Here is a 25,355-nt window from a genome sequence, read left to right on the forward strand (position 1 = left end):
GACTTTTCTGGATGATGTCTGGAAATCCGGATTATTTTTTTCTTTTGAAAGGAATGAAAGAACGCTGATTCACATACAGGCTGCTTAGTTTAAATGTTCCCAGTAATTACACATATCTGTCAGAGCAGATTAGGAAGAGGCTGTGGAGCATTACTAGAAGGCTCCTGACTGTAAAGTGCTCATCTGACAGATTCACTGCAGAAGAATCCCAACACATTTCTGCCTCTTTGGTTCATAGTCTAGATTTGGGAGTGACGCTGAATTGAGATATATATATATATATATATATATATATATATATATATACACTGCTCAAAAAAATAAAGGGAACACTAACATAACACATTCTAGATCTGAATTATTCTTATTAAATACTTAGTTTTTTACATAGTTGAATGTGCTGACAACAACATCACACAAAAATTATCAATGGAAATCAAATTTATTAACCCATGGAGGTCTAGATTTGGAGCCCCCCTCAAAATGAAAGTGGAAAAACACACTATACTGTAGGTTGATCCAACTTTGATGTAATGACCTTAAAACAAATCAAAATGAGGTTCAGTAGTGTGTGTGGCCACCCCGTGCCTGTATTACCTCCCTACAATGCCTGGGCATGCCCCTGATGAGGTGGTGGATGGTGTCCTGAAGGATCCCCTCCCAGACCTAGACTAAAGCATCCGCCAACTCCTGGACAGTCTGTGGTGCAACGTGGCATTGGTTGATGGAGCGAGACATGATGCCCCAGATGTGCTCAATGGGATTCAGGTCTGGGGAATGGGCGGACCAGTCCATAGCATCAATGTCTTGGTCTTGCAGGAACTGCTGACACACTCCAGCCACATGAGGTCTAGCATTGTCTTGCATTAGGAGGAACCCAGGGCCAACCTCACCAGCATATGGTCTCACAAGGGGTCTGAGGATCTCATCTCGGTACCTAATGGCAGACAGACTACCACTGGAGAGCACATGGAGGGCTGTGCGGCCCCCCAAAGAAATGCCACCCCACACCATTAATGACCCACTGCCAAACCGGTCATGCTGGAGGATGTTTCAGGCAGCAGAACATTCTCCTTGGCATCTCCAGACTCGGTCACGTCTGTCGCGTGCTCAGTGTGAAACTGTTTTCCTCTGTGAAGAGCACAGGGCACCAGTGGCGAATTTGCCAATCTTGGTGTTCTCTGGCAAATGGCAAACATCCTGCACGGTGTTGGGCTGTAAGCACAGCCCCCACCTGTAGACGTAGGTCCCTAATACTCCCCTTATGGAGTCTGTTTCTGACCATTTGAGTAGACACATGCACATTTGTGGCCTGCTCTAGATCATTTTGCAGGGCTCTGGCAGTGCTCCTCCTCTTCCTCCTTGCACAAAGGCGGAGGTAGTGGTCCTGCTGCTGGGTTGTTGCCTTCCTATGGCCTCCTCCACATCTCCTGATGTACTGGCATGTCTCCTGGTAGCGCCTCCATGCTCTGGACACTACACTCACAGACACAGCAAACCTTCTTGCCACAGCTCGCATTGATGTGCCATCCTAGATGTGCTGCACTACCTGAGCCTCTTGTGTGGGTCGTAGACTCCATCTCACGCTACCACTAGAGTGAAAGCATCGCCAGCTTTCAAAAGTGACCAAAACATCAGCCAGAAAACATAGTAGCTGAGATGTGGTCTGTGGTCACCACCTGTAGAACAACTCCTTTATTGGGGTGTCTTGCTAATTGCCTATAATTTCCACCTGTTGTCTATTCCATTTGCACAACAGCATGCGAAATTGATTGTCAATCAGTGATACTTCCTAAGTGGTTAGTTTGATTTCACAGAAGTATGATTGACTTTGAGTTACATTGTGTTGTTTAAGTGTTCCCTTTATTTTTTTTTGAGCAATATATATTTTAGAGTACAATATAAAAACTATTCATGCTTTTCCATTCTACAGGTATAGCTCCTAAAGTACATTTTCTAAACTGGCTGAGTTGTATGACCCCCAGTCTGCTTTTCTCAGATAGCCAGCAGTGTCACAGTAGCTGACAATGCTGCTATTGTTACCAGTTCAGCACTAAATGTACTGTACCTTGCGACTAGATGTCTAAACAGATGTCTACTGTACATGTGTATTTTAATAGAGAATATGGAAAAAACTAAACAAATTACTACTTTAAACTTAAGGCCCCCACACATTGCTGCAAAGTATCGCATGCGTACCTTCAATGTGTTACTCCAGGATAAAGGGATTTTTGTAAGAACTTACCGTTCGAATCCCTTTCTCTGATATGGTCCTGGTGACACAGCTCAACATTGGGATGTAGGAGGGTCCGAAGGAGCCAGGCACCTATCCTAAAGTTTTCAGAGGGTAGGCTCCTCCCCTACTGCATCCCGGACTCTTCAGTTCAATCTTTCAAAGCCACTGGAATACATTAACTCAGTACAAACGCCTGCACATATTATATGCACATTTTTCAACAATAACTGTTTCTTTAACCAATTTAACATGAACATCATGAACACTGGCATACTTTCTGAGCGTAAGGGAGGGATCGCTGTGTCACCAGGACCATATCAGAGAAAGAGATTCGAACGGTAAGTTCTTACAAAAATCCCTTTTTCTCTTTCAATGGTCCTGGTGACACAGCTCAACACTGGGACGTTCCAGAGCCGGTCCTTTGGGTGGGTACGCTCAGGTCTGCAGCTCTCAGCACTGCTCGCCCGAATGATGCATCCTCCGACGCGAACTCATGGAATCTATAGAATTTGGCAAACGTATGAACAGATGACCAAGTGGCAGCCCTGCAAACCTGCTCAGCTGTTGCCCCATGTCGAACCGCCCAAGAGGTGGCAACTGACCTGGTGGTATGCGCATTTATTCTGGCCGGCACAGGCCTTCCAACTTTAGTGTATGCAAATGCTATAACAGAGCGCAACCACCTAGCAATGGTCTGCTTAGATGCAGGCCAACCAATTTTGTGTATGTCATACAACACTAACAAGGTGTCAGTCTTTCTGACACTCTTAACTCTGTCCACATAAATGCGTAAGGCACGCACAACATCCAAATTTCTCAATTTGTCCCTTTTTCTAGAACCCTCTGGGGGTTGAAACACAGGTAGAATTATCTCCTGATTTAGATGGAAAGCAGAGACTACTTTTGGCAAAAACTGAGGTACCGTCCAAAGAACTGCCCTATCCTCGTGAAATATCAGGAAAGGAGACTTACATGACAATGCTCCCAACTCTGACACCCTTTTAGCCGAAGCCACTGCCAACAAGAATACCAGTTTCCATGTGAGGAACTTAAGGTCTGCCGACCTTAAAGGTTCAAAAGGTGCCTTCTGAAGGCATTCCAAAACCAGTGACAAATCCCAAGGCGCTACTGGTCGTTTGTATGGAGGTTTCAACCGAGACACCCCCTGTAGAAAAGTCTGAATTTCCGGTAAGATAGCAATCCTTTTCTGGAAGTAGATGGACAAGGCCAAGATCTGCACCTTTAATGATTGGAGGCTTAACCCAGAGGAGAAACCATCCTGTAAAAATTCCATCATTTTTGTCAACTTAAAACGAGAGGTGTGTGACTTCCGTCTCTCACACCATCGAATGTAAGTCTCCAGACCCTATAATAATTTGCCGAAGATACTGACTTCCTGGCTTTTATCATGGTGTGAACCACTGCCTCAGAGAATCCTTTATTTCTCAGAATGGCGGTCTCAACAGCCAGGCCGTCAAAATTAATCGAGCTGAATCCAGATGATTGAATGGTCCTTGTCTTAGAAGGTCTGGCCTCAGAGGTAGACGCCACGAGTCCACAGACAATCTCTGAAGCCTCGAGTACCAGGACCTCCTTGGCCAATCTGGGGCCACTAAGATCACCCGAATCGCCTGGGCCTGTATTTTCTTTAAGAGTCTCGCCAGCATTGGGACTGGCGGAAAAACATAAAGGAGATTCCCCTCCCAGGGGATAGTCATGGCATCCACTGCTTCGGCTAGTGGATCCCTTGTTCTGGCATAAAACCTGGGCCCCTGATGGTTGAACCTGGATGCCATCAGGTCCACATCCGGAGTTCCCCACTTCAAGGTGATCTGATGAAATACTTGAGGGTTTAAACTCCATTCCCCTTCCTTGAGCTCCTCCCTGCTCAGGAAGTCGGCCTCTATATTCTCCACTCCTGGTATGAATATAGCTGATACTGCTGGAACATTCTGTTCCGCCCACAGGAGGATTCTGGACACCTCCCACATGGCTAGTTTGCTGCGTGTACCTCCCTGGTGATTCAGATACGCCACAGCTGTGGCATTGTCGTTCTGAATCCTTAAAGGGAGGTTCTGTAACCTGTTTCCCGCCAGAGAAATCACTTTCCAGACAGCCCTCAGCTCCAAGATGTTGATCGGTAGAGCAGACTCCTCTGGAGTCCACAAGCCCTGCAGCCGCAGGTCCAGGACTACTGCCCCCCCAGCCCCTCGGGCTGGCGTCGGTAGTTACTACCAGCCAGTTCCAAGTCTGCAGTGACCGACCCCACTGAAGGGAATCCACGTCTGTCCACCATTTCAAAAAATCTCGAGTATCCGAAGACAGCACTATCTGCTCTGACTTCATGGTCTGTGTGTTTCCTGACCAAACCGTCAAGATGTTCCACTGGAACACCTGAGAGTGGAACCTGGCAAACTGCAGCGTCTCGAACGACGCCACCATTTTCCCCAGCAGCTTGAGGCACCTCCACACTGATGTGCTCCGAGAGCTGAGAATCTCCTGGACTAAGGCAACCAGATCCCTGGCCTTTGCCTCCAGGAGAAATACCCGATGTAGATGGGTATCCAGAATGACTCCCAAGAATTGGAGTCTCTGTGACGGCACCAACTGAGACTTTTGTAAGTTTAACAGCCAGCCGTGAGCCTGCAAAAAACTGATGGCTTCTACCAAATGACAATGCAACCCGTCTGCTGACTCTGCTTTGAACAGCAGGTCGTCCAAATAAGGTATCACTGTGATTCCCCTGAGCCGCATCACAGACATTATTTTTGTGAATACCCTCGGCGCAGTGGCCAGACCAAAGGGCAACGCCTGGAACTGTAAATGCAGGTCTCCTATAGCAAACCTCAACAGGGCCTGATGTTCTGGGTGTTTAGGAACATGAAGATATGCGTCCTGGACATCCATGGACGGCAAAAATTCTCCCTGGTCCAGGCTTAGTAGCACTGACCATAGAGACTCCATTTTGAAATGGTCTACCCATAAATGGACATTCAGAGACTTCAAATTTAGTATTGGTCTGAAAGACCCGTCTGGTTTGGGCACCAGAAACAGAGTGGAATAAAAACCTTTCTTCCACTCTGCCCTGGGAACCGGAATTACCACCCCCTTCTCTAACAGGGAGTGAGCTGCTCTTAACAGAGCTGTACGGAGCCGAGCTTCCTTTGGTAAAGACGTGGGGATAAATCTTCTCGGAGGAAGACCTTTGAAGGGAATTTTGTAGCCCTGGGCTATAATGTCTAACACCCAGGCATCCTGGTCTAGAGAAGCCCATGCGTCCTTGAAATGTGATAGACGCCCCCCCCACCTTTACCACTGCCGGGCAAATCCCCTGACAGTCATGCAGAGGGTTTGTCCTCTCCTTTGGTGACAGGTTTCTTGTGAAAGGAGCCAAACTTAGACTTCGGGGCCTTGCCCCTGGAAGACTGAAACTTTCCCCTAAATGACTGTCCTCGAAAGGACGCACCACCTCTAGGGGAGGGCCGAAAGGACGGCCTAAAGGCAGAAAATCTGGATGTCTGCTTAGCCGTGGGGGCAGGCAGGAATGTACTTTTGCCGCCCGTGGCCTGTTTAATGATCTCTTCTAATTCAGATCCAAATAACAACTTTCCTTTGAAAGCTAATGTTTCTAAGGCCTTCTTAGACTCATTGTCTGCTTCCCAGGCCTTAAGCCAGAGTACTCTCCTGGCATTAATAGATACTGTGGACACTCTGGTCGCCATTTTGAGCGCTTTCTCCTCCGCTTCCAACACATACTCTGCAGCTGCCTTAAGCTTCTCCGCCAGCAGCAATACACCAGGGTCCGCATGTAAAATGGTGCATAAATCATTGGCCCACTCATTCATGGCCTTAGAGACCCAGGCTGAAGCAATAAGAGGACGTAGGGTAAATCCCACCCCTTCAAATATAGCTTTGAGGTTACCCTCCAGCTTTTTGTCCACAGGATCTTTGAAAGCTGCACCCCCTTGTACTGGTAATACAGTAGCCTTAGACAGACGCGCCACAGAGGCATCCACAACTGGCACTTTTTCCCAGAGCTCCGCATGAGACTCTGGCATGGGGTACAGACTTAGGAATCTCTTAGGCATCTGCAGCCTTTTATCAGGGGTTTTCCAAGCCCCTTCCAACAATTCCTGTAAGCCTTCATCAGAAGGAAATGTAACAGCCTCCTTACGCTGTCGCTTAAACACCCCTTTAGCAGGAGTCTTATCCTCCACTGACAGTTTTAAAGCCTGTTTTACAGCTGTAATAAGATCCTCTACCCCTGCAGATGAGGCATCTTCCAAATCATCACCCTGGTCCCAGGGAATGTCAGTATACGCTCCCTCCTCTTCATCTACCATGAAAGGCACTGAGTAAGACCTTTTAGGGGTCCCAACAACATCAACATCAACTTTGTCTAGTATTTCACTAAACCTGTTGATCCCCTTTGCAGTATCCTGCATAACCTGTATTAAGGCAGGATCTGCCTGGGTAAGAGGCAAGGAGCCAGAGGACTGCTGAGATGATGGCATAGGTCTCTGAGATTCTACCAAGACATCACTCTGTCTGTCCAATAACTGCACCAAAGCGTTCACTGACCTGCCCAGGGCACTAGCCCACGCGGGTTCAATCTGCTCTGCCCTCTGGGGTTCACTCTCCATGGGTCTCACAGCAGCGCAAGCAATACATAAGCCCCCCTTGGCCATCTGCTCAGGGACAAATTTCTGTGTACACACATTACAAGCGCTCAGTGTAATAAGGGCTCCCTCCCCCAAAACCACAGCTTGTTGCTCAGACATGATGTAAAGTAACCTACACAGTGCATACAATGTACAACAGCGATTATACAGGGTTAATGCACGCAGTTACTTAGCTGTCTGTCGGTTTCAGATGCGGGAAAACGATGCCCAGGAAATCCAAACACTCTGCCAGGATCTGTAAGCCAGCTCAGTTCCGCTGCAAGCGTTCTGAAAGGCGCCAAAAACAGAGTGAGGGAAGGGACCAAGTCCCTGCTGCTGCGGGGTCCGTGACTTTTGGCGCCAACCACCTCCAGTCAGCCGCTCCCTTAGTAGGATTTCCTAGTTCCAGTATCTCCCCCTCGGCTGGGGATCACTTGGAACATGCCTGTAACAACACTGCTGTCCTCTCATATCAGGAGCTCAGTGTGTAAGCTCCGCAGAAAATGGCCGCCGCCATCACGGAGCGCCTCTCCCCCATGATCCCCACCTAAGCGTGAAGCCGGTTTCAGGACGCTCCGGAGCCCAGGCAGCTTCTTAAAAGAAGCTGTAAGCGCTGCACAGGGAGGCCAGACAGCGTCTCCCTAGTGCACAGCGAGCTGACAGGACGCGCTTCTGTCAGCTCCTGCTGCGCTAGCAGTGTGAGGATTCACTATGAGAATCCTCACACTGTGCCTACCTAGCTAGAGTACAATTAATAAAATAATAAAAATCCCCTAACTACTCTATTTCTTCAGCTGCTCCCGCAGCCCTTTAGAATAGCACCCACTCCAGTGGGCACCTAACACGAACTGAAGAGTCCGGGATGCAGTAGGGGAGGAGCCTACCCTCTGAAAACTTTAGGATAGGTGCCTGGCTCCTTCGGACCCTCCTACATCCCAGTGTTGAGCTGTGTCACCAGGACCATTGAAAGAGAAAACAGGGTCACATACGATACACTGCATCTCCTTTGGCATACGATGTATCATATGCGAATCCATTGACTGCCACAATATTCAACAAATCCTTGTGGCAGCCACGGCGATCTCCTGATCCGATCCACGCGGGACTGCGCATCAGGTCAGACCCGGAGGTGAAACACATATACAATATGGTACTTTTCACATGATTTAACAACTTGATGGGTCGAATTAGTGTGAAAAAGAGCCATATAGCCGTATGGGCACCTTACATTTCGGTATTAAATATTGCTAACGTGAGAAGTATTTTTTATATTCAGAATGGAAGATGTTCCACTAATCAATATAGCTAAATGCATAGATAAATAAAAAGCTGTGCTTCCTATTTGGCACATGATATGTACCAATGTAATGTTAATTTTGCATTTATTAGCTAATATACAGTAAGTTCATCACACAAAGAAGCTGAATGTAGATCACATTTGCTACCAACATCCACATTAATCAGTGTTAATGACAACTACACTGTACACTAATTAGGTGACATTTGTTATGACTTCCTGGGGGTGACAACGCTAGCTGTTCACTACAGCTCATTAACTTCAATAAACCCACCAGATTACATTTCTCTGCAAATGATGAACTCTGCTCTGACTCACAGGTGTATCATTCCTCAAGAACCATGTCTCCTAACCACCAGGACACGCCCCCTAATCTTATACCCGACATACAGTAGGGGGTATTCAATGTGCCACTGCTATTCCCGATGTCTTTAGCGACAGCATCAAAGCGGGATCTCGGAAGAACAAGACCGGCTTTAGAAGCCGTAGGGCCCATTCTGCCGATAACAGCCGTGGATTGTCGCGATCCCGGCCGCACATCGACAATCCACGTCCGTTTTCACGGCCCTGTCCCTTTGTGCCAAAAAGCAGGTGGGAAATTGAATCTCGCCTGTGGTTCACCTGTCGATCAAACCTCAAACGGGCCAGGATCGCAGCTGTCGGGAGGATCTACAGCCGTGATCCTGGATTGAATACCCCCCTCCCTACAGTTGGGAGGTATGCTAACAACCGGATCATTTCTGATTCCTGAAAAGAAACAAAATTTCTCATAGGGATATCAGATACACATCCAATGCTGTTTTTAAACCAGTTGATCAACACATACACAGTGGAAGAATTCCGGTGTTCACCTTGTATATTGATACTGTTAACACATGAAAACGTGTAAAAAGAGTCTTGTAGACGGCTACCAGGAAGGATTTTTCAATTGAAAGCATAGTAGCTTTGAGAAATGTCAGGATTAGTCTGTGTGAAATTGGTGGCATGCACTGTACCCTCAAGAGATGTCATAAACAATGTATGTGACCTCCCATGACCTAGACAACCTCGAGTGACCACAAAAACAGGAATCAAATGTATCAGTGAGTTTTCCAAATGAGACAGATTCCAAACAGCTCGTCAAATAAGTGCTGCTCTGAAGAAAGGAGCTGGACCACCATTTATTTATATTAAAAAGTTAATTTTCATAGACTATTCACAGTTTGATGTGTTTGGGTCAAGATGCACAGCTCACAAACAAAAATATAATTTCCATTAACAATGTTTCATACTGTAGGTAGTGACTGTCGGAGGTCAGTCAAGGGTTCATGGACTCCATGCGTTACCACAACAAAGTGGTGCACCACGCCATCCCTTCCTGCACTCATCTTATTGGTCGTAGTTTTACAGTACAGTAAGAATATGACCCAAAACTGACCGCCAGTTGTTGCAAAAATTATGTTTAGTCAAAACAATGACAACAGGGGCTCAAGAAAAACATTCTTTCCCCAACCCAGAGTCGGCAAGCCAACTGAACTTTTTTGGGAACATCTGCACATGGTTATTCGAGATGTGCAAATAACAAGAAAAGGTACTCTTTACTTAGAAGGGCGCCCACGATTTTGATCGTGGGCATCGTTAGTAAAAAATCTCGGGCATCTCGGGGATTGAATGCACTAAAAAATCGGGTGCGATCAACCGACGAGATGCCCGAGATTTCCCATAGGGAACAATGTTAAATGTCTCAATTGACCCAATTTTCCTGTTCAATGCCTCAATTGACCCGATTTTTCCATAGGAAACAATGTTAAATGGGCCACAGAGGCCAAATAGGCACCCTGAAGTGTATAATGGCCACCCGAATTGTTAACGCCACCCCACGATCAACGTCAACCCGATGCGTGGCGAGCGCAGCGAGCCCGCGAGGGGCGGCGGTACGCGTCCTACGACCTTTTCATACCCCCACTATCCACGTCGGCGTGGAGTTGAGAATAGAAAGTGTGGCGAGCGCAGCGAGCCACCAAACCCGAAGCGTGGCGAGCGCAGCGAGCCCCGCGAGGGTACGCGGACAGCTGTGAAGCCCGCGAGGGGACGCGGATACCTGTGAAGGTATCCGCGTCCCCTCGCGGGGCTCGCCACGCTTCGGGCTCGGTGGCTCGCTGCGCTCGCCACACTTTCTATTCTCAACTCCACGCCGACGTGGATAGTGGGGGTATGAAAAGGTCGTAGGACGCGTACCGCCGCCGCTCGCCACGCTTCGGGTTGACGTTGATCGTGGGGTGGCGTTAACAATTCGGGTGGCCATTATTCACTTCAGGGTGCCTATTTGGCCTCTGTGGCCCATTTAACATTGTTTCCTATGGAAAAATTGGGTCAATTGAGGCATTGAACAGGAAAATCGGGTCAATTGAGACATTTAACATTGTTCCCTATGGGAAATCTCGGGCATCTCGTCGGTTGATCGCACCCGATTTTTTAGTGCATTCAATCCCCGAGATGGGCGCCCTTCTAAGTAAAGAGTACCCAAGAAAAGAAGAAAAAATAAAATCACCTCTGGGAAATGCCACCAGACAAGTGGGCTGCAATCAGAATTGAAACTAGATCAGGGGACTGACAATGCCAGAATGTGCACTACTGGGATCACTGCTAAGGATGGATACATTGATAAGGCAATCATTTAAGGAATTAAAAGTGTAATCTATTTGTATACAATGTGTACGAGTACAAACAGGTTTATTTGCCCAAAATAAATATATATTGATCTCAAACTGGCTTCTTAGGTTCATTACTTAAAAAAAATAAAATAAAAAAAACCGCACATAGAAGCTTAAACATGCATTACATCCAGCATATACTACCCATTACATGTCTGCAATGTGTTCTTTAACAAATGATTTCACAAAGAGAATCTCTCTCAAGGGTGATGACTTGATGATCAAGTGGTCAGTGACTAATTATATTCCACTGAGCTACAAATTGTACAGCTCATATTTATTTTGCTACAGAGCCCTATTAAAAAACATGGGAAATTTTTTATTTACGTATTTGATGATATCACATTCTGATAAAAGCACACAAGGCAGGAAAATGCTTTTTTTTTTTTTTACAGAGCAGGATGACTCCAGGGGTATCCTTAGTTCTGCGATTGTACACGGGCAGTGATCGATCAGCTGTTAAGGTGCCCATACATGGGACAATTGCTGGGTGTGATGAGATGCGCGCTCCCATCACACATCTCATCACACGGCTCAAAAAGTATGTGCTGCACATACTTTTTGTACTAGATCTCATCTCATTGCAAAACCTATGCAATGTGATGGGATGCAATATTGTATACAATAATTATACTGTGTATGGGCACCTTTACAGGCAAAGAGATGACTTATACACAAACTGAGTGATGTGCAGTCAGCCTATAGGAGTAGTTAGAAAAATGTGGGTGTGTCAGGACCGTTATGTAGGCAGGACCTGATCAGTCACTGTAAGGCCCACTCATTTTAGATGAGACAATCTGAGACAGCATCTCTCTGCACAAAGGTCCGATGGTACCACCAATGTGGATCTGATGTGCCCATTTTGTACATAAGTGGTGGATGGGAGATGCCAGCAGTGGGCAGCTCTGTGCATAAGGTGGTGGCTGAGTCATTAGCATATTTCCGCAAGCCCACATCAACTGAAATTGTAGCTGCTCATGCAACTGCATGCACCCCTGAATAAGGCCCAGGTACTCAAGTAGCCCAATATACTATCCACAAAAAAAAAACCTAATGTACTGTATAATCTACAGGATCATTATTAGAGATGGCTTTGTTCCAGGTGCACTAACATACTGACCACACTCAGAAGCCACAGTAATGTGAGACGTAATCTTGACACTAATGAAGGTTGTATTTGTACTTTACAAGAGATTGTATTGAAAGTTTAAAGGTGCGGACACACTAGACTATATTGTTGATGATGTGCACGATAACTTTCGACTAGTGTGTACGCACATCATTAGTAACATCCCCACAATGGAGGATATCACTAGATAGAGGCATGCTGCAGAACGCAGTGTGGCCCCCGCAAGGGTGTATGCAATTACCGAGGCCAGCACCCTTCCAGATCACCATTGCTGCCAATATCACGCTGGGTACACAGCAGCTGATGCATGCCCAGCAAAATGAATCTACTACTCTCTGCCCCTTAAGGCCCCCTCCTAAGGACAAGTCGGACCAATATGCCCTTGAGCTTCTCCCGGCAGCTCCCCGGGAGGCTCACTTGCAATTCGGCACTTGATGTGCCATTTTTACATGCAATAAATCACATGGGATTTATTGCATGTAATAACTCTCATGGAGCTGCTGCAGCAGCGGTGGGAGGCAGGGTGTTGGCAGCGGGGTCCGGCCAGCTATCAGCTTTCGGGTAGCTGTATTTGCTGGGCGGCGGGGCGCAAAGCAGCTGATGAATTAAAAAAATTATATTTTCAAAAGACTGCCCGGTCAGTTGATGGCTGAGAGAATTCTCTCAGCCAATCAGTCTTTTGAAAATATTTTTCAAAGTTCAGCAGCCGCTTTGCTCCCCGCTGCCTGGCAAATGCCACTACCAGCTCCCTGCCACCCTGATCCAGCCACTACCAGCTCCACGCCCCTGCATATAGGTGTGTGCCAGTGGTGCCTTCCCCCTGGCACACACCTATGGATCGGACCCAACACATTGTGGGTGCTAAAAAGCACCTGGGATGTGCCGCTGATGGGTCGGATTCGACAGATTGAACCTGCAGCAGGTTGAATCTGTAGGGTCCGACACAATGCGCATATTGGGTCAGAGGGGAATGTGAAATACATCCGATTTGGGACAATTTCTCAGCACGATCCATCGGGATAGGGTAAAAAAATCGGCACAAATCAGATAAGTGTATGGGCACCTTTATACGGCACCGTACTAGCACATCTTCACAAAGCAAATGCGCACACAGTGTACAGCATTTCAATCCTGAGCATTTCCGGGGTTCGCAACTGAAAAAGGCCCAGCAGAGGGATGAAAGGGGCAGGCTAACAAAGCCCAAGTACATTAATGGCGTGTTCATGTAAAAGTGTCTCATACAAAGCAGCAGAAGCACACAGTTACCAGTAAGTAGATGTTTATTTTAGACCTGCCGGTTTAAGCCTGGCACATATGCTACCAATGAAGAGGTGGGCACATATTGAGAAGTATTAAGGATTCTAATTCATCAAATAGTTTATAGCTAAAGTCGAACATTTTTGCTATTGACAGTAGAGAACCATATGGTTTTCCTTTATTGATGGCACAGTATAACCCAATGGTTTTTTTTTTTTTAACAAGATGCTGGGACACAGCATAGCTCCATCCCCAACACCTGGTGAAGTCCCACTCCCAGGTTCTGATTGGCCCACAAGCCTGTCAGGAAAAGAATCGAGATGCCCATCTGTTGGTGTGTCGATAGCTGGCAGCCATCAATGGTCACCATCTTTAAGATGCATATAGGTATCTCTGGCATGTACTTTTTATAAAGCAATTAACTTTGTATAAGCTACTCTATGGGTGGTATTCAATGCTATGACGACGAGCAGTGCCGATAGCTCGCCGTCCGAGTATTCAACTACCTCCCCTTCACTTGCCATTTCCACCTCGCTGGTACTTTTCAGCAAGGTGGAAACGGCGAGCGTGCCCATTAAAACGGCAGGGCTTGCCACACGATGCAGCGAACATTGGTGGCGAACTTTGCCATTTAAGGAATTCTCGGCACCCTCTGCAATTCATTGCTTGGCCAAATAAAACCCTAAAAAAAAAAAACACACCTCACAGAGCGAGCTGTGTGGACTGTTGCATTGTCCTAAGGACCATTTTTTCATAACTCTGAGCTTATTCTTATGATTCATTCCTGCAAGGTTGGTAGAACATTTTTGTAATGTTGATTCACTGCTGCGCCTTCTGTACACAGTCTGCCAAAATAAAACCATTAATATCAGTGAATACATTAACATGGCTTTGAATTTGGATGTGCTTTGACGTGCTTTCTTCATTCTTGGTGATGCTGGTGTTTTCCAAAGCATGGATTGTTTTTTTTCCTCAGGATCAAACTAGAAATGCCTGTCACGGTGCCTGGCGAAGCACCCCGTGACGCAGCGGACTAAGTGGAGTGTCACGTTGCCTGGCGAGGCACCACGTGACCTCCCAGACTGCGGAAGACGGACAGATAGGCGTGAGCCCAGCAGCTGGGACCGCTGTTTAGGACGGCCACAGCGAAACCTACTCTGACTCTATTGAGTCCCCCGGGTAGGTGGTAAACCCCTGCAGAGAGCTAGGCTTCGCCTGTAGCCGCCGCGTTCGAATGAGCTGGTTAAGCCGGCTCAGACCCCGATGCAGCCAGGTGTTAGGAAATGACAAGGGGAGAACGACCACCAGGGGGTAACACAAGAGGAAACACTGGCTAACGGGCCTAGCTGGGAAAAGCCCCTAACTGACCGGCACCGGGCCAAGGACGGGACGAAGCGACCCAGTCGCAAACACCAAATACAGGGGAAACACAGAATACGACAACTACTCCCCAACACCAGGGAAAGGGGGAAAAGAGGGGAACCCCTGCCTGACGACACTAGGGAGACAGAACTGGAGGGACAGAGAAAAGGAGGGAGGAACGCAGAAACAACAACAGGATCACCCCACGGAGGGGGGGTAAAGGCCACGGCGGGCCACAGATGTAAAGAGAAATATCACCGGGCTCCCAAGGAGCACTTACGTGACCCACGAAAGATGTGAACCGTAGAATCCACGCAGGCTCCGACCCGGGATCAGATGGAAACAGGAAACCAAAACGGGACCAGAAGGCAAGAGAATCCAGGCACACCAGGAACCAGGCAATCTACAGGCACGGGCAAGAGAACTGGAGACCAGGCAGGGCAGGACTACCAGCGACCGGGTATATTAGCTGCAAGGCTATAACCGGCGCCATCTTGGTTGTACACATCCCTTAAAAGGGATGGTGCAGCCTATCAGTGCCCCTTGTGCTGCCGAGCCCCCTGCCTGTAGCGTGGCCGAGCGTAACCCTCCCGGCGTCCCCCGTTGCCTGGCAACCGCTGATCGGCTGCCGGGGAACACTTGACGCGGGACTCCGTCGGGCGGAGGTGACGTCACCCCGCCGGGCGGAAGTCCAGACGCTCGGCGGAGCCGGGCGGAAGCGCTGTGTGCGCTGCCCGCACAGCCTCCCCCAGCCGCCAAGCGCTCCTGACAATGCCATGTTTTATCACAGGTAATAAATAACCTTATCTAAAAAAAATGTCTATACAATTTTGCTTTCTTTCTATATGGCAATGAGAAGCCTTGGAAATATCTCTGCACAAACTTGTTCAGATCTTGATGCAATGCTTGTCCAACAGTTTCTCTGTGGACATTGACCATCTCTGCTGTCATTTGGATGCTGTGTTTACAGACAACTCAAAAAGGTTTCCTTTGTTTGTGATGTGCAAGGTGTTCCCGGACGTTCATCTTTGACATCCTCGTAACGGTCACTTGAGCCCGTATATGCACAGATGACGGAGGATATCATTAACGCCCAGTGAATATGCCCCCCTCATTCATTGGCCGCCAGAATCGGCAAGTGTGTATGAACTTGCCAATGCCGCCGACATCATACACACTGGGGATTTCGCACACAAAAGTCCGCCCAGTGTGTACACACCTTAAATATTTTTGTGCCACTCAAAAGCATTCAGCATGTAAGCCATGGTGAGCATACAAAAAAGGTCAGTGGGCATTTTGTTCCATTTAACACGTTGCTCTACCTTTGAACTAAGTTTTTTTACACATGGTAAAACACAACTTCTTTGAATGCTGTGTCCACAAACTATGTGCTCGAGATGGGTGAAACATACTAAACCATTTTGGGATCGTTTAAGGTCAATGTTCCCCCACTCTGTTTTAACTCATGCAGCATGGCTTATTTTATTTTTTTTTAACACATAAAAGAAATATTTTATTATTATAGTTATTTAATAACTTCATATGTTAATGTTTCAATTACATTTGAGCCCCTGAAAATATGAGTATAAAAATGGTTGCAACTCCTAAATATTTCATAAGAGTTATTTTTATGCAACCCCTTGTATAATTGCATCTTTGTGGCTTAATTTCCAATCTATTATGATTGCACACTGAGCCAACATTATGAAAATTGTATCAATATACACACACAGACCCTACTGTACAGATGACCAGCTGTACACATGGAGGTAGGACTTATACTAGAATTAGCATAAAATCACAGACATGATTACAAGTAAATACTCTATGCAGTCATAGCAGTGTCCGAATGATCTCCAGAGTGTTTTGATAGGAGACATGTAGCCAATATGCCTCAAAATTATAGAATTTCAGACCTATCTTCCTCTATGTCTAAATTAACTTGATGGGGAAAAATAATCTAGGGTACTTGTTTCCTAGCACGGCCACAACGATTTAGATCGTTGTGGTCGTAAGATAAAAAATCGGATCGATCGCATCGCATGCGATTTGGTCGCATGCGATGCGACCGATCCGACCGACCGATTTTTCACCCGATTTTTTTTTTTTTTTTCACCTAATTATTTTCAATTGCCCCCCCAAATGTTACTAAGTGGGCTAGACCCCACGATAGACGTCAACCCGAAGCGTGGCGAGCGCAGCGAGCCCGCGAGGGGCGGCGGTGCGCGTCCTCCGACCTTTTCATTCCCCTACTATCCACTAGGGCGTGGAGTGAGAATAGAATAGTGTGGCGAGCGCAGCGAGCCATCGAGCCCGAAGCGTGGCGAGCGCAGCGAGCCCCGCGAGGGGACGCGTATAACTTCACAGGTATACGCGTCCCCTCGCGGGGCTCGCTGCGCTCGCCTCGCTGCGCTCGCCACACTATTCTATTCTCACTCCACGCCCTAGTGGATAGTAGGGGAATGAAAAGGTCGGAGGACGCGCACCGCCGCCGCTCGCCACGCTTCGGGTTGACGTCTATCGTGGGGTCATGGCGGGCACATAAAAAATGTGAAATGGGTCATATTGGCCCATTTCACCTTTTTTATCATTTTTCCCTATGTGAGATGGACTTAATCAAGTCCATCTCATCTTGTGCCATTATAATGGCACAAGACCGACAAGATCCTCCCGATTTCAATGTTAAAAGATTTTTTAACATTGAAGTCTATGGAAAAATCGGGTCAATCGGTCGGTCGCATCGCGGCCGATTTTAATTGGTCGCGACCGACCGATTGACCCGATTTCTGTCAATCAAAAGGGAAAAAATTGTAAAAAATCGGCCACATCGTGAGGATCGTGTCCCTTAATTAAGAGCCACGATCACTCACGATTGTGGCCGTTCTAGGAAACAAGTACCTAATCTAGAAATCACAAACAACAGATGCAAAAAAGTCAGAATTATTATTACCAGTTATTTATATAGCGCGCACATTTTACAGAGAATATTTGGCCATTCACATAATTTCCTGCCCCAGTGGAGTTTACAATCTGTATTCCCTATTACATGTACAGTAAACACGCACCGTATTCAAACTAGGGTTACTTTTTGTTCTGAGCCATTAACCTACCAGTACATTTTTGAATTATGCAAGGAAACTGGTATACCTTTAGTAAACCAGTTACCCGTGCAGCATGTGGATAATATACAAACTCCGCACAGTTAGGCATAGTTAATCAATCAGCAAGCCATATCATAAATTGCATACACATGACAACACCAAGGATTCTCAAGTTGAACTGATGGGATAGAACTAGGAACCCGGGATTGGGATCGGAGGGATCCCGGGATTTGGCCCCTAAATGCCTGGGGTTTCCATTGGAGTACCCGATCCCGGAATTTTGGGATTAGACTGCACATGCACAGTCTAATGCCAGGCAGCGTCTGAGCAGCTCAGACGCTGCCTGGCTATTCCCGACCCCGGTGTACGGCCTGCGCAGCATGACTTGGCCATAGTTAACGCTGCGCAGGCCGCACCATCACCGCCAGAACCCTCCACCTCCCGATCAGCGCTCCCAGCTCTCTCCCCAAGCGCTCCATGTGGGGATTGACTCCTGAAGACCACTCCCGATGCCCATCACACCCGCCAACTGTCTCTTCTTCACGGCTCTGCCGCAACTCTGCTGCCCGCCCCGATCCCCCAAGTAAGTAAATGTGGGGAGTGGGGCCTTTTTACCTTTAGGGATGCCAATCCCAGCATTGAGCATTTTTCAATACCGATTCCCACGATTGAAACAATGCCCTGGGATTGGCATCCATAGATAGGACAACCGCATTACACCAGCTTTACCTGGCTGCCTCAAGCACGCAAGCCTGATCCACACAGATCATGATGGCAGCTTGTGCCCTACGTTAAATAATGATGCTATTCTGTACCCACATGATAAAAGGTCGACATGCAATAGATAGACATGAAAAAGGTAGACATGAGTTTTTCTTGTTTTTTTGGGGTCAATGTTGGCACCTGTTGACATAGACCCTCAATTACTGTGATGCGTTATGTTTGCTACATTCGGCACAGTATTATATTCTTCCTCCATGTTGACAAGTAAGAACAAGCCGGTTTAAACCAAAAAAAAAAAAAAAACATGAAAAATTCACGTCTACCTTTCCATGTGTCTACTTTTTGACCCTGTCGACCTTTTGCATGTTGACCTTTTGGGGTAGACCTACTGACTGTCTATCTAGATACTGTAGATCTAAAAACCGGAACCAGATCAGATGCACACTGTGCAACTGCAATCACATAGAAGTTTCTTAAGGAGATCACTGGGATTCCCGGTACAATTGCAGTTCTGCCTACTGTAATAACGCTGCAGGTCTGCAATAGGCATGCATGGAATCTGAAAATACTGAGCAGCCAGGGAAAGCTGTAAGGCGGGTAGCACAATTCTGAGACACCATGGCAACTGGGGTTCATCAAGCTCTATTTATTTATGATGCTAAAAGACATTAGAAGCCAGTCTGGGATTTGACATCAAAATATCTTTACCCAACTTGCACTTCCTAATGTAGAACATTTCTCTTTATTTATTAATAATAACATGGTAGCAGCCGGGAGCAGCGCAACTTGAACAGAAGATGCCGGGGTGGTCGCCAGAGGAGCAGGTGAGTAGGATTTCCTTCCCCAGGTACCCCTTTGGATTACTACGGATCCTGGACCCCGGACTCTTCAGCCCTGGAGCCCCGGACCAGCCCTGGAGCCCCGGACCAGCCCCGGAACCAAGCCACCGGACCGGACCCTGGGACCTACCGACGGGCTCAAGATAGGTAAGTATCAGTGTGTTTTTGTAATGTATGTATTAAACTTTTATTTTTCTAATGTGTCAGTGTGTATTTATTTTACTATTTTTTTTACTGTGTAACTACAAGACCCAGCGGGCCCTTTAATGCCCCGCAGGCTGGGACTTGTGGTTCTCCAAGTCCCAGCTTGCAGGGGAGGCTTGCTGGGACTCATAGTTCCACAGTTTAAAACAATAGTTTTTAAATCTATTTTTTTTACACTGAATCAGCCCGGTGGCCACCGCACAGGGCCACCGGGGACAGCACCAGGCTCCACCCTGGTCAGGTAAGTCCTGGAGGGGGGGGGGGGCTTTATTGGGGGGGGGGGGGTCCCCACTTCCCCAGGATCCCTGGCCAGGCTGACCGGTCAGAGGGCTGAATGCTTTGGCCATGGGACCTTATATAATAAGTGTCCCCCGGCTGTGGCATTACCCTGCTGGCTGGTTTGGCCTGGGGCTGGTTCTTAAAATACGGTGGACCCCTGGTCATTTTGTCCCTCATATTTTGGGAACCAGCCCCTGACCTGGAGCCTGGGGCTTGTTTTAAAAAAAATCAGTGAAGCCCTATTTGTCGGGTTTCCTGATTTTTTAATACCAGCCCCGGCTCTTCAGCCTGGTGCTGGTTACGGCTGTGGGGGGGACCTTTTAGTGTTTTAGTCACCCTGCCAGAGATGATGCAGCTATGGAACGTCCACATGGGCGTTCCAGCTTTGGCAGTATAGTCGCAAGGACGGCAGCATATCGGTCGAAACGTGCGTACACACTGCACTTTTGTATCGATATGGGGCCATCCTGTCGGATGAAAATTAAACAGCAAAGAACCGTCGACCGACCGAGTATGGACGGTCAAGACAGTTTTTTGCCGTTTATCGCTCGTACCGGACAGCGTACACACATATACAATTGAACGGCCGTCCGACCCAGAACGGCCCGACAATTGTATATACTGTATGTGTACCCAGCTTAGGTCCAGAACTACTCAGAGACTGCACACAGTGGGGAAATCATTTGATGGTAAGTGAGTTTTGAATGGATATGCAACAATCTTCCCTACCCATTCCCAGGCTTGCAAAGGGTGGGATTACACTCTGGCAGGGGTGGCAGATAACTATTTGCATGTTGATGCTAATTCGCTGCCGTGCAATCAGGTCTAAATCAGGCTCAATACTCCATGCAAAACTACAGCATTATATATTATTGCCTTACTAAATACGAAGGGCAAAACCACTAAAGAACTAGAACTTTGAAAACCTGCTGCAATCTATGCTACAAATCTGCTCATGTCAAACAATTAGTGCAAATATACACAAGAAAATGTACAAAAAAAAAAAGATCTTTAAAGACTTTTTGTTTGGATACATTCTTATAATAGCTGTAGTTGCATGATGTGGGGTTGGCAGAGTGATGGACACAGTGATGAAGAATCTTGGGGCAAATTAGACAAATTAGAATACCCCAGGATATTTAAAAGGCACTTGGAAAGTTGTGAATCCACTGACATTAACTTCCCACAGGGTGGCTACCTGGTTCCTAGGATATGTCCCGGCCTTTATCATTTTTCGGTACTTGTTTCCTAGCACGGCGCCCATCGCATCGTATACCATTGTGCTAAATAAGGTATACAATGGTATGCGATGCGACGCGATATTGTACAATAAAGTATTGCATTGCATGCCATACAATGGCATACGATGCGATCGTACATGGTTTTTTATTGTACAAGCACCCTGATGGGTCCTTACAATGTTAAAAGGCCCCTCATAGTCAACGCCACCCCCAGGATATACGCCAACCCGAAGCGTGGCGAGCGCAGCAATCCCGCGAGGGGCAGCGGGTGCACGTCCTCCGACCTTTTCATACCCCCACTATCCATGTCGGCGTGGAGTTGATTTTAGTGTGGCGAGCGCAGCGAGCCCCACGAGGGGACGCGGAATACATGTAAAGTAATACGCGTCCGCTCGCCACAATTCAGCATGGATCGATATATACAGAAGACGCAATTGACTGCAAGCAAAAAGCTACTGCCCAGAAGGGGAGCATAAACACCCCTTGCAAAACTGCAAATGCATCGCAAATCCATGCGCAATTCCCGGAACATCGAAGAAACTTGCCGTCTGTGCAATTGTAAGTCTGAGACTTCCACTAATCTGTAACTGAGACAGACTGGAAGTGGTCAGCGATGACATCATAGACCCACCCTAAAAACACCTGGGCACGCCTCCATTTTTCCACGCGCACCCAGGAAACTGCATGTTTTCTCCCCCAGTTTTCCTGGCAGTCAAACTGCGACTGGATTGTAAGCAGTTTCAGTAGCCATTTGAGCCTGCGCAATACAAATGCTGCAAATGTGCAGTGGTCCGATAATCGCTCGGTTTGCAAGCTTTCTAATTAGTGATCCATGCTGAATTCGGCCCAGTGTCTCCTAATCACTGTAAATCAGGCAGTGCGGCAGCACCCCCTTATTCACACAGTGCCTCTGCCCCCAGCATGCTCCTGGTGGCTGCAGAAAAATGCTGCCAGACAGACAGTGAACCTACAGAGCAACTTCAGAGAGGAGTAGATGCGGAGGGAGGAGGGTCAGCAAGAGCATTGGAATAATAACCAAATAAAAAAAATGGTATTGTAAGTTCAAATCCATACACAACATACTAGTGGCGGTCACTGTCCATTGATGGTTTTCTAGGATGGATAGTTTACACCCAGTGGCTTGTGGTTCTGCCATCGGACATGGCCCAATGGCAATAAATCATGCACAGAACTCAACCAATGCTAGGTGCACCATCAATGGGCTTCTAGCCATCATTTTAAAACATTATCTGTGCAACCGTCAATCGCTGTTTTTAGGAGATGCTTGGTTTCGTTTTTTATTTTCATAAAATCATATTGAATACGTTTCAATAGATGTTCTTGATGTATTTGAAAAATTATTTAAGTTAAGTGGGTAAAGGTATTTAGATGATTCAGGACAAATGGGAAGTATAATACAGTAAAAGGTGCATGGAGGACAGCAGTGCTGGTGCTGAGGAGCATCTACTGTAGTGACAAATGCAGGAAGCATGCTCAGACTGACGCATGTCTATGTCTGCAGTGTATTGTACATTGTTCTTAGTCACATCCATGTGACAGTGTACCTGTCAACACCCTCACTGTGGGCACAACCCATAAGTAGCGTAATATCACAACAGTCTTATCTTACTGTATGAATGGTCCTAGAATTGAGAACTAGCAGCACAATGTAAAACAAACACTTGCATTGCAGAGCAATGTATTTCCACGTAACAGAAAATCCAGGGCCCGGGGTTCCCACAGTTACTTCAGGATTGCAGACATACTGAAAATGTTAAAGGCAAGTGATAGACCATGGCATCTAATAAGGGCAGGGTGTAGCCTGGCTTTAAACTGGATACTATAATAAAATCCTACCGCACACAGAACAGACTGGATTACATAAACATTCCTGGATTTGCTAACCTTAAGTGAGGACACTGCAGGCAGCACCAAATGCAGGCATTTTCTCTGCAAGTCAAGGCATGATATCACGTAAATATGGGAAAATAGTAGTAGCTGTACCACAACACATGTACTTCTCTGTACAGTGGGGGCAAACAACATTAAAACTACCTTCAAAAACATATTTTGCAACATGTATAACTAGGACACTTTGAGCCAACAAAAAGAAATCACCTAAAACCTCCAGTGAATCACAGAAGCCTGCATAAATGCGATGCTACATTTTCCTATAGTGGGAATAAAAAACAAAAACCACATACGCAACTTACCTGCCCCAAAGGCTTTGGCAACCAACCAGGCCAGATTGCTGGCCACCTTGGCCCTGTTGAAGTCATAGTGATCAAAAGGTTTGATGGCCGGGACAATGAAGGATTTCTTCACCTCCTGTCGGCCTTCTGCTACGTCCACCATGGCTGAAACCTGCTGACCCTTTCAAATTACATGATTTGTAGAATAAATCCAGTCAGTTTAACATTTTGTGACGGGTTCCATTAACGCGTGCATATATAAGAAACCATTTCTTATCCCATTGCGAACGTGTATAGGGATTATCTTGGCCTACTCAGTGTGTTTACAACAGAGATCCTTTAAATAACAAATGTCTTTCAAACATAGGTTAAATTCCAATGCATTTCTTGTATGTCACCCATGGCCAAATGTCCATGAATATTTAAATAATAATAGCAGCTCACAGCAGTCTCATTCAATATTTTAGTGTTTAGCCTTAAAATCGTGCAAAATCCTGTAGTGATAAAATGTGTGAGCATTAAAGTGAGTGCATCTTTTGCTTAGTGTTTACCAGGAACCTGGGACTGTAAACATGTCATCAGTGTAATCAAAGCAAGAAGAGGTGAGGAAATTCTGATTGTACAGTACATGGGGTGGGGGGGTCTCCTGTAGGATACTGTATCCCAGACTCCAGGTGATCATGTGATTATTTCCCACTGACACCTCCAGTCTCCTGGACTGCATTCATCAGCATGCACAGATCCTGTAGGTGATGTCGGACTCTGCAGTCATTATTTCTCCATGTCAGATGTATTTGCACGTTGTATCATAGGGACAGACATATGTGCAATTCTTCCCAGCCACAGTCATGTTTTATAGAAGCAGCAGCAGCACATCATCTGGTGACAGAGGAGGGAGTCATGGCCACTGTGCAGCATACAGATCCCTCCCTGGGCTGCGAGTGATCTGTGGATCCTCGGACTGGGAGAGATGCCTGTGAGCAGATCTCCCGGTTACTCACTGTCACTGGCTGATGCAGGCGTGATGTGGGATCCTGCAGTACAGACCCTAGGAGAAGGGATCCCTGGATGACAGCGAATTCCTTTGCATCTGCCCCTTATGGCATCGATGTGTCTGAGCCCGTCTCCGGCTTCTGGGATCCGGTGGGCTGTCCTGTATGAGATGAGTGCGGGAATCCCGGTATCAGACCCCGGTGCGCAGGCCCTGGCTGAGATCACACTCCAGCTCCCTTCTCCCCCGCCTCTTGTCGGTTTATTTCTATGTCTTTTATCTGTCCCCTTCCATCCTCTGCCCACTCTCCCTCCCCCGCTTCCTTTCCTCCCCGCCTGCCGCCGCCGCTGCGGGTTTTCCTGCCGCACTGGACAGAGAAGACAGCTGTCACTGGGGAGCATGCGCGGGCTGCAGGAGGCGGTGTGTGCGCAGGCGCAGCTAGGCGGCAGCGCTGGTAACCCCGGCGCATGCGTACTACTACTACCACAGGGAGAACTGAACTGAAGGCACACTGATGACTGACTTGTAGCAGGCGCTATTGTGTGATGGATACAAGTGATGTTTTATTTTTATTTTTTATGATACTCTGTTAATGCCCAGTGACTTTTATTTTTGCATCAATTAATGTAGACTGGTTTGCAAATAACTGTGGAAGAAAGGGCAATAATTGCCCACGTCCTTTATTTAAAGATACTGGGCCAGATTCTCTAAGCTTCAAAAGTGATAAAATTGAGAGTGATAAACAGCCAGCCAATCAGCTCCTACCTGCCATGTCACAGACTGTTTAAAAAATCTCAGGCAGGAGCTGATTGGCTGGTTGTTTATCACTCCATTTTATCACTTTTGAAGCATAGAGAATCTGGCCCACAGTCCAAAATGTAAAGATTTATAGTAACATAGTTATTGAGGTTGAAAAATACATAAATTCATCAAGTTCAACTTGTATTTGATCTCCTGTTTACTACCTATATGCTATAAACTACAATCCCAGACAACCCACAAAGGCTGTCCAAATTTATTTTGATCCACTGTAGTACATTGTGATTAATGGTTGTAAAGTAAATACTTTTTCTGCAAAAAAATTGTCTAAAGGTGCCCATACACATGTAGGGTGAGATTTAATGGGATGAGAGATTCAGAAAGTGAGAGA

General features: G+C 46.8%; 1 protein-coding gene across 2 annotated transcripts in view; it reads right to left on the minus strand.

The window, feature by feature from the left end:
- CAMSAP2 (calmodulin regulated spectrin associated protein family member 2) overlaps positions 1-24,602 on the minus strand; it is a 145,511-nt gene extending 120,909 nt beyond the window's left edge. For both annotated transcript variants that reach the window (XM_083156854.1, XM_083156853.1), the window contains exon 1: positions 23,236-24,602. In XM_083156854.1, the coding sequence (XP_083012980.1) occupies positions 23,236-23,377 (142 nt within the window). In that variant the 5' untranslated portion in view covers positions 23,378-24,602. The remainder of the gene's footprint in view (positions 1-23,235) is intronic.
- Positions 24,603-25,355: the final 753 nt, after the last annotated feature.

The sequence above is a fragment of the Crinia signifera genome, chromosome 8 (assembly GCF_055691185.1).
Source record: "Crinia signifera chromosome 8, ASM5569118v1, whole genome shotgun sequence".
Taxonomy (NCBI): Eukaryota; Metazoa; Chordata; class Amphibia; order Anura; family Myobatrachidae; genus Crinia; species Crinia signifera.